We start from the raw sequence: 10677 nt of genomic DNA, 5'->3' as shown, positions 1-10677 counted from the left end.
TAATGAATCAATCACTAATGAATCAATCACTAATGAATCAATCACTAATGAATCAATCACTAATGAATCAATCACTAATGAATCAATCACTAATGAATCAATCACTAATGAATCAATCACTAATGAATCAATCACTAATGAATCAATCACTAATGAATCAATCACTAATGAATCAATCACTAATGAATCAATCACTAATGAATCAATCACTAATGAATCAAGAACAATATTATGCATCCTGTATTCTATAAAATATTTTACGTCGTGGTCGGCTTCTTTCACGCCTTGCAGTTTATGAGATTTTGGCGTTTCATGTTGAATATAACTTGCAAAACTTTTCTGCTCGTATGCATATTGAATCTTAATCAATGTCAAGCGATTCATCTTTTTATTCGTTGATAGCTATTCGTCTAGACGTCACTGTACAACCCCATACGATACTCAAGTGACTTTAAGTCCAGGTCAAGATGATATGAGAAATTCTCGCGAAATATGAGTTTGTATCATTATTTATTCATTCATACGCCACTGGATACAGAGCAAACGAAAAATTTCAAAAAATCGGAGGACAAGAGTCTGAGTAATAAGTGTAAAGGCAGGTAGTCCATTACAGCTATAATTAAAAGATTCGATCTTGGGGCAACTCAGTGTACAGCTTATAGTGTAAATAAAATGTTTTTCATTTCTGAACAAAAAATTCTAGTGTAGCACAACTTGCTTTTGCAAGGTCCAATCATAATCCCAAATAAATGACCTTGATCTATTCAATAATTCATAATGCAGCCGAGCCCTTTTGGTATGTAAAGTTGCGATTGTGAAACAAGCGGCTGCTAACGTGTTCATTTCCCACATGCTAAGTTGACTGATCACGTGAAAGTTTTAAGATTCTCTATAAATATCGCTTCAGTGGAGCCAGCCACGGCCAGTCGCTCCAATTCCTTTAGGTTGGTTCATGACAATCTTCTTCGTTAGCATTAAGAGAGGTATTTCAAGAAGACAGCATCTATTAACCGCAGCAGAAAATGGTATGTATCTCCATCTAAAGGAAGCAACAGTCTTAAGTTTTTATTTATATGTAATGCAAACATAACACTGTTACCGTATTTTAGAACAAGAGGCTCCTTATTACTATTTTAAACTTTAGCGTCTGTTCCTTTTCGAAAAAAAGATAAAATCAGGTAGGCATTCTTTGAAAACGAATTGTCTCCCTTTCAATTAATTGTATTACGATATTTTGCACATTACAGCTGTAAAAAATAATGTGACTAATTGATCAATATAGCAGAAGCACCAAAAATCAAAGAGCACATGAAATTTCAATGAATCGGTTCCTTTCAGTGGATGGATGCTTACAACGCCAAACTTCCCGAGGCACTAGATTTTTAAAGATTAAAACATAAAGCATAACACAAAAAGCTTTTCTATAAATTCTATCACACTTTTCTAAAAACTCAAAGGAATAATTAGAGTCATTGAATAAGACTTTGTTTTTAACATCAATTAAAAATGTTTGAATATCAATTAAAAATGTTTAAATTTTGATTTTAATTCAAGATGACATTGTCAAGGGAGAGGCTTCGATGAAATAAGAATCGAATGCCATAAATAGTATACCATACTTCTTTTGAAGTTGAATAATGATATGTTTATGGTTTATACGTTATCAATAAGACTGCTGCCAGAATCAGTCAAATATCATAGTTCCTAGAACGTTTGCTCTCGTTTCCTCGTTTGCATTAAGGGGAAGGTTGTGCCGGAATTCAATTTTTCTCCGTGTGAAGGTACAAGGAATCAAACGGTTGTGAAGTTGTAAGAGATTAGAAGAATGAGATGCTGAAAAATAAAAATTGCCAACCACATCAAGGAGGTCCACTATTGCACTTCATTTGTAAATTTTATTCAAACAGGAAGGTAAGATAAGGGCCGTCAATAACCAAAACTAGTCCTGGAAAATTACAATACCCATTGCTGGTTAATTTATATTTTTTTTTTTTCATTTTATAATATTTATACAGGTTAAAGGTTCATACATATGTTTTTCAACCTGACCTGTTTAAAAGAATAAAATAAGAGCTAATAACTATGTTAAAATACTAGTAACAAAAGAAATTTACCAATCAAACCTAATTTACAATATCTAATAATACTAAGGCTATAAAAAGTGAACGTAAAGATGAAATAAAAGTTGTCCCCGACTATAGTTGTTCTTTGAAGGTTTTCAGGGAGGGGGCCAATTTGGTAGCCCTTTCTAGATTATTCCACAGTTTTGGACCGCGATAAGAAAAAGCCTTTTGGCCATTTATTGTTCTTAGCAGCGGTATCTTAAGATCAGTTTCTGATGAACGCAGAAACCGTTCTCTATCATCCGAACATTTTTCGAATAATTTTCTCAAATAGTCTGGTGCAAGCATATTTAGAGATTTGTAAGTTAGCGTGGCTGTCTCCTTTCTTACAAGATTTCTGATGGTTAACCAGCCAAGATTCTGAATTATCGGAGCAGCAGAGGCATCGTATGGGCTGCTAGTTACAATTCTGGCAGCTCTATTTTGGATTTTTTGCAACACGTCAAGCTTTGATTCATTACAGCAGCCCCAAACGGAACAACAGTAGCTCAAATGGGGCTCAACAATTCCTCTATACATTTTGTTGAGGATGTCAGATGGAAGATATTTCTTAGAATACTTAATAAGTCCAAGGGCTCGATTAGCCTTGGTCTTGATAGTATCGATATGCTTGTCCCAGTTGAGCTTACTGTCTATCTGAACACCTAAGTATCTTGTGTTGGTGATCATTTCAATGTTCTGATCACCAACACAAGTTCTGATCTGATCACCAATTACAATATCAATAATGCGTGTGTTTTTGCAAAATGCGGAAAATGTTAAATTGAGAATGGCTGTGAAGTTTCATCTGCAGCCTGCCAGAGTGATTCTAAGAAGATCTTGACAATTCATATGTTACTTGTAGATACAAATACAGGTGTGTAATTAAGGTTGGTCTCCTAAATCCAAACGTGTACATAAAGCAACCAAACATAAAACAAATATCATGCCAAAATACACCAAGACACTGGTATTACAATGCGCGATAAAAAAGCAATAATCTGAACACCATAAAAAGATAAGAAGAATGTAAAATATTGTCCATCGTGTTTTTTCGGAACCTATTCTGACGTTTTATGCTCTGAGGAGTGTCAGACGAAAAAGCTTTAAGTATGCTGTAAAATGTTTGCTTTTTTCAAAGCCATTTTCATAAAAAGATACTACAGCAACTTTTTGAACGTCTTCTACATCGCTATTGACTCCATATTACCATCGCAATTGACATTCACTACATTTTAGCTTGCGAAGGAGTCCTTAATGCCATATCCTAGCGAATGCCTTCGATGGATCCAGGAATAGTGCACGTGTTGCTTCACTTGGTAAATCATCCAATGCACACAAGCTTGTGCTTCTTGCGATATCGTCTTGTGTAACGTAGTTTTGTAAGAAATTTAACTAGTGATATGCTATTGTAATTTAGTATTGGATGATATATCACAAATAATCATAGAATGCATAAGCAAGTTGCTTCTTTGCTTACTTTTCCGACTCCCCATATTATGAATTTGAACAACGTTTGCATTCTTCCATAGAGAGGGGTAAGTTCTAGTCTCTATGTACCTGCCAAATATCATATATAAAAGGTTTGACGATTGCATCATCACATAACTTAACCATAACAACAGAAACCTTATCATACCCATTGACTTTGCAGGAATTAAGTGCTCAAATGTGGTTTAGTACCATTTCCCTATTCATAGTGTAAGACTGTAGAGGTGACACAGCAATTGGAACAAAACTGGGCAGCCTACTCGTTGTTTCTATTGAGCAATTCTGTGCTACGATATAGTCATTTGACACATTCGCTTTCTTTCAAAGTTATAAACGAAAAGTTCAAGTAGCCAAAAATTTTGGAGCGTTTTGTGTTACCAGCTGGCCTATTTAGCGAATATCATAATGATTTTGTACCGGTATAAGGGTCGGAAGTTTCTGATTAAATTTTGATAGTAGTTTTCTTTAGCATCAGCCATTGAATTTGAAGATAATCTACGAACTGCTTTTACGTTATCCCAGTCATCTACTGGTCGAAATTTTCGCACAAATTTCATAGTGTGCATAAAGCTTCAATGAAAAACAACATACATCCACTATGGCAAAACAATTGGCTTTTCCTTTGTCTTTGAAATCATCATTGACCTTTTTTAGCAGCTTCACCCTCCATAAAGTCGCAGACAAAGTTTTTGTTGATACAGCTCCGCTTCTCCTCCACACTGCTCAACTTCGATAAACGCTCCTCGTGTTTATATATCTATTTCCTTAGTTCACCTCAACACGATCTAAGTATCTCTCCAACGGAACAAATTTTGTTTCGAGTTCAGTTAAAACAGGTTCTGGTTGAGATCTGCAAACTAGTGGTGCAGATTCTATGGGTATAAGCCTTATTATTTCTTCATCTTTATCTTGAAAATCACTGACCTTTAAAACGTGAACCTTCAGTAATAACCTATCAAGTGCAAGAACGTATCGCTTACCGAAAAACAAAAACGATAGCCCAGATTTAACTCGTAGCTCGTACTATTTTTAAAAGCAGATTTTGTAGCTGAGCATGAAACTATTTCTGCATATATCATATAATTGGTGATCATGGTTAATCTATGCTGTTCATCTTTTGCTTATGAAAAGTGTTTCATCACATATGAACTCGGATTCTCTCATTTCCTTCAGGTCTCTCAGTCCGTCACGCCAATTGGTCATATAATGTTCGACTCTCACACGAACAAAATAAATTATAACCCTCTTTTGCTTGGGAGCTATCTCATTAGGATATACCAGGCACGGTTATTTTATTTCATAAATGTTCAACATCTTAGTTCATCTGTTATTTCATTAACTCGTTTTGTCCGTTCTTAACAGAAGTTTACAATCACAAGTGGGTGCCCTATACCTTTTTTTTCTGGATGTGAATTTCGATAGAGTAAATATAGAAAATGCAGAGCGCTTTGCTCCATATGCCAACCATATTTTGAATGGAATAGCATGCATCTAAAGGTTTAGAGCGATGCGCTGAAGGAGATACCCCTGGAATTTCAAGGACAATTGAAGTTCACAAAATAGTTCTACTGTTAAGCTTCAGTTCCTTCAAAATGCTGCATGGAAAAGTCATCCATTTTCACAAAAAGCTATTGAAAATCAGAGTCGGAGGCAATGATATTATGTCAGGAGTTTTTTTATAACTTACACTGGCAAATTTAGGTCAGGTGATATCGGATCACCAGACAGGCAACATTTGGTTAAAACTGTTACCGTTCGTTGTTAAAAGAATATGTTTTTCCTTTGTACATTTTCAGACAACATTTATAATTTACAATGACATGCACAGAAGTTTAAGATATCAAAAATTTTTTAGGCATTTCCAAGTTCCTCTCATGGTTTGTTTACATTGTTTATTTTTGCATACTCTGAGAAAAAGTTTCATCTTAAATACTGGGTATGAGTTTTTCCTAAATAAGGATAAATTTATTTTTACTGAAATATTAGTTTTGCAAAGTTAGCAAAGATTGGTCTTACAAAATGACCTTTTTCTTATACTCCCTCTCTTTGCACATTTTACACTGTTTGAAGCTCAGTGACCCAGCTATCTCCTTCGCTTAAATTCTGTTTATGGTTGGGGGGTTTAATTTCTACAAAAATCTACCATAAGTTTTTGTTTCTTTTCAAAGGAGAGTGGCAATCAACTTATTGAAAATTCATGACTTTACTCAACGCTATTTTCTCGATATAAATCACATATTTGAGTTGCATTATTAAAAACGTCAAGCTTGTTGCTGAAATGTCATTGTTTTATGTGTTAATTCTCTTATTGTATTTTCACCGTCATCATTCATATTCTAGGGTAAAAACATTTTGATGCACTGGGTGTCAAGCGTTCCACTGGGGATCACAATAAGCATACTTGGCTTGGTTGGCAACGCACTCTCCGTCTACGTTTGGTTTCGATTGTTGAAGAAGCGGATCGATAGCAGTTCCTCAACAAGTATCTATTTAATTGCACTGGGAACAGTCGATTGCTTGCTCCTGTTCTTTTTCATCCTCACCAATGCCATTCCTTCTGCAATACCATCCATAACAACGAACTATGCATATGCCGTGTTCTATTCATACATCGGATTTCCTTTCCTTTATTTTTTCATCGTCTCCAGTATTTGGCTGCTTGTTGGTGTCACTGTAAGCCGGTATGTTATAGTCAAAGTACCCTTGAAAGCAAAAGCCCTTTGCAGTCCATTGCGCACTGTAGGAAGCATTGGTATCATCCTCATTATGTCATTCATTGTCAATATACCACATTTTTTTAACTACAACCCAGGATCGGTCAACGGAACATCCACTATTATAGAAACAGCGTTCGCCAAAACTGGAGGCAGTGCTCAATATGAGTTTTGGATTCACTGCATGTTCCTTGTCCTTGTGCCATGGTTTGGTATTTTGTCTCTGAATGGATGCATCATTTGGTCTATGAAGCAACGTGCGGAGATTTCAAGCAACATTTTTGCTGGAGCTGAGGGCAAAAGACAAGAACGAGTCAAACAACAGCACCAGATCACAAGGATGCTTCTCTTCGTCACCTTCTCGTTCATCTTTTTGCTTGGCTGGCAGTGCGTTAGCCAGTGTCTTTGGATGGTTGGATACACTACTCAAGACAGCAACTGGGACACTGTCGATCAGTCCTTTGCAGTCGCTAAGCTCGGAATCGTCATCAATTCTTCTATCAACTGGCTCCTTTATTGCGTCACTGGCTCTGCGTTCAGGAAAGAAGTCTTGAAGCTGTATCATAGTCATGCCAGCGTTGTTTATCCAGATCAAACAACTGAATCAAGCGAAAAAAGTGTGAAACAGACATTTACATTATCTAGTGGTAAAAAAGAATCATCCATTTGAGCATTTAGGGCACAGGAATGCACTCTGACGCTGAAAACTGATAGAAAAAAGTTTTTTACGCGCGTTTAAATTGAAAAAACGTACCAATGAATTCAATAAGTCACGTTCATAATCAGTCTCATTGTCATTTCTCTGAACTAACAAAAAAGTAGTCCTTTGTCTTTAGTTGCATGCGTATGAGCAAAGTGAAAGGTGAGTTTGTACGCTTCACTTGAGTAGCTTACTGCAGGCCAAGAAATTGCATGTTCATTCCAATGCAAACATTATGTTTCAGTCATATACGTTTGTTTAAAACCTTTAAATATCAAAAGAGTGCATTCTTAAACCAGCATTGTTTAAGTTACGCTTTATCATAATATTATGTTGCTTTCTTTTCAAACTGGTACTTAAACTTGAAGTGCTTTTGAACATTAAATTACTGTACATAGTTGTATTCCATTTCATGAGGTTTCATCATGAGTTTCGGTATAATTGGTAAGAGTATGGGGATTATTGGAATGATTCTAGGGACTTTTTTCTAGATTTCTAGATTAAAAAACAATTTGTTCAGTAAAAGTGCAATGCCTCTCATCTATAAATTTTGCTCATAAGAAGATTATGATACCTCTATCCAATCGATCAAAATTGCAATAATTTTCTTTTATAACAGATTTGTTGTTAAAACTTCGATATCAAGACCATTTGGGGTTGGTTCTTCCATAACTTTACCAGCCTTTTTTTTCACCATTAGCCAATTTTCCAAACTTTTGTGGAAACCCGACCGCTCCCAAATCATGGCCTTAAATAGATCTTCCTTTAAAAGTTCAGTTCCTGTTTCATTATAGTAAATTTAACACCACGTTCCTGTATTTGTGGATCGGTTTATTCATGTATACAGTCCAGAAAGAAAAAAGCGTATATACCCTTTGTATTTAATTACTGATTATACCTCTTGTATTCTGTAAGCTAAAATTTCATTATGCAAATTTAATTTATTCATTGCATTACATTTGTCAATGCTGTATTATTCTTTGCATTATAACAGAAAGTATGAAGTTAAAATCAAGTATTCGTTTATTGGTTGACTTGCCTTCTTTTTTATAGATTTTAGCGTCCTTTTGTCCCAATAATCACAGCCTTTCAAAAATGTGTTAGTTAATCATATAAACCTAGTCGATCGGAAGTGGTCGTGGAAGCGTAAGAAAAAAGAAATCCTGCTGACTCTTTTGACACGGATGGGATGGGGCTGGGAATTACGGGGAGAGTTTAGGGAGCTCGTGGAAACTTTTGTCCTATATGCAAAGCTTCACATAGGCACGATATCAGATTTTATCAAGCTCAGGACTCAATTTAGCTTCGGCAAAAGTCATTAATCATGGACGGCGGCAGAGGGAGGAATATGGGAGGCTGGTGGGCTCCAGCCCCCTACCCTTTTCCGAAAAGTTTCCTTAAAAAAATAAAAAGAATTAAAGATAATAATTCGAAGAAAAGAATATTGCGATAAATCCTTTTATTGATTATATTTAAAGGATTGTTTGAAAACTGCTTTAGCCACCCTGTGTCAGTATTGCGACAGGATACTTTTTTAGGCAATGCAGAAGTTCCTCTCGTTTGTCGTGAAGCTTTCCAACAACTATCTCAACTGACTGGCGACCTTCAGCATAGATACAGCTTTGGCTGCCTTTTTCTTTTCCAGGCTCGTTCTATGGTGCTCCACTTTATTGGCGCGAAAAATAGTCTTCGGATTACAAAATGCAATCTGTGTAAAACATATATGCACCTCCTCCACAACTGACCGTGCTGCTGCTCGTTGCTTAAAAAATTGACTGTTTGAACGTCGTGCATTGGCCCATCGAATGGAGTAATGTACTTGCTTATCAAGCAGGGTCGGAATAAATCAGCAAGGGTTGTGGGGAGGGGTGGGGCTAAATAACGATTGGATTTTAGTGCCGCACTCTTCAGGTGACTGGAAAAGGATGGAAATGCCTTTATTAAAAATTGAGTTTCAAAAGACTAAAATTGAAGATAGGGCTAGCGGAGCTCTTATCTTTTTGCCAACACGTCCTCTAGATTAGCTTTAAATACATTTCAGAGCATTTTTTGCAGTCATTTTAGCTACTTTTTGAAGCTTGCTTTGCCCTATATTGGGAACTCTCTGGCTTTCCTGTTTAACACTTCCATTGAAACTAGCCAGTTCCCAGATGCATGGAAAGAAGCAAGAATTATTTCGATTTTTAAAGATGGAGATAGGACTGAAAAATCTAATAATCGTCCCATATCAGTCTTGCGTGTCATCTCAAAGCTCTTTGAAAAGCTTGTTTTCAACCAGCTGTACCAGTATTTGAAAGAAAATGGTCTCTTTACATCTGACCAAGCAGGTTTTTTGCGGCTACATTCCACACAAACTTGTTTGCTTAAAATGAGTGATGAATGGTACAACGGGCTCGATCTCGGTAAGCTCGTGGGATTGGTATTTTTTGACCTGAAAAAGGCCTTTGATACGGTCGACCATGATGTTATCTGTAAAAAGCTCGAACTTTATGGGGTTCAGCAGCAAGAGCTGTCTTGGTTTAGGTCTTACTAATCCAACCACAAACAATTTTGTAGGGTTAATGATGTTGATTCCGATGTCAGGGAAATAGAAGTGGCAGTCCCACAGGGTTCATGCCTTGGCCCTCTTCTATTCCTCATCTATACTAATGATCTTCCACAGGCGATCCAAGATTCCTCTGTGACTATGTATGCTGATGATATCAGTCTTTGTCATCAGTCTCGCGGTTTAACTCAGCTGAATGAGTTTATAAATAGCGATCTCAAGAAATCGGAGATTTGGTTGCGAGGCAATAAGCTTTCATTGAATGTGGCAAAAACTCATTCAATGCTCATATCAACCAGGCAGAAAGGCAGCTCTCTTAAAAGTCGAAATGAAGCCTTGGAACTGAAGATACGCGACAATGAACTCGAAGTAGTTTATAAAACAAAGTTCCTTGGAGTGCAAATCGATTGCTCATTCGATTGGAAAGAGCAAATCGATTGCTCATTCGATTCAAAAGGCAGTTTCCGCCAAGGTCTCCAGGGCGATCGGCTTTTTGAGACATGCTAGATGCTTTCTGCCTATGGCAAGTTTGAAAACTCTTTTCACTGGTATTGTGGAACCCAACTTTCGATACTGTTGTTCTGTCTGGGGTTGTGCTGGGTCTACAGACATAGACCACTTGCAAAACTTCAAAATTGTGCTGCTAGGGGCATAACAAATAGCAGCTTTAATATCCCAGACTGGGCTGGAAGTATCATTGAAGAGTGGTCTTCAACACTAAGACAGTGGTCTTCAAGTCGCTAAGACAGTGGTCTACAGTGGTACTAAGACAGTGGTCTTCAAGTCGCTTTATGCTTTGGCTCCTCAATACTTATGTAACCTCTTTACCAAAAACTCAGTATGCTCCTCTCGCAGCCTCCGGAACACTGAGACTGATTTAAGGTTGCCAAAGAAAAGGTAAACAAATGGACAAAAATTCATTTCTTTCCTGGGAGATAAACTATGGAATAGCCTTACTGCTGAGTGCAAGACTGCATCCTCCCTGGGTGGTTTCAAAAATTTAATACAGGGTTTACTAGATCCTTTTTTAATACTGTATAATACCATGTAAATAGATTTTTCAATCTTATGGTTTTTTATTTTCTAGTGTTTTAATTGTATGTTGTAATTAGATTTTATTGGAGG

General features: G+C 36.6%; 1 protein-coding gene across 1 annotated transcript; it reads left to right on the top strand.

Moving 5' to 3' along the window:
• Positions 1 to 575: 575 nt before the first annotated feature.
• On the top strand, positions 576 to 8054 carry LOC148957548 (FMRFamide receptor-like). The gene is made up of 2 exons (XM_089115162.1): positions 576 to 1025; positions 5934 to 8054. The coding sequence occupies exons 1-2, from the start codon at positions 1023 to 1025 to the stop codon at positions 6975 to 6977; spliced, it is 1047 nt and encodes a 348-aa protein (XP_088971288.1). The 5' UTR covers positions 576 to 1022; the 3' UTR covers positions 6978 to 8054.
• The last annotated feature ends 2623 nt before the right edge of the window (positions 8055 to 10677 follow it).

This window comes from Rhopilema esculentum, chromosome 21 (genome assembly GCF_057945365.1).
Source record: "Rhopilema esculentum isolate cy_ngs chromosome 21, ASM5794536v1, whole genome shotgun sequence".
Classification (NCBI taxonomy): domain Eukaryota; kingdom Metazoa; phylum Cnidaria; class Scyphozoa; order Rhizostomeae; family Rhizostomatidae; genus Rhopilema; species Rhopilema esculentum.
This window is presented reverse-complemented; position numbering and strand designations above follow the sequence as displayed.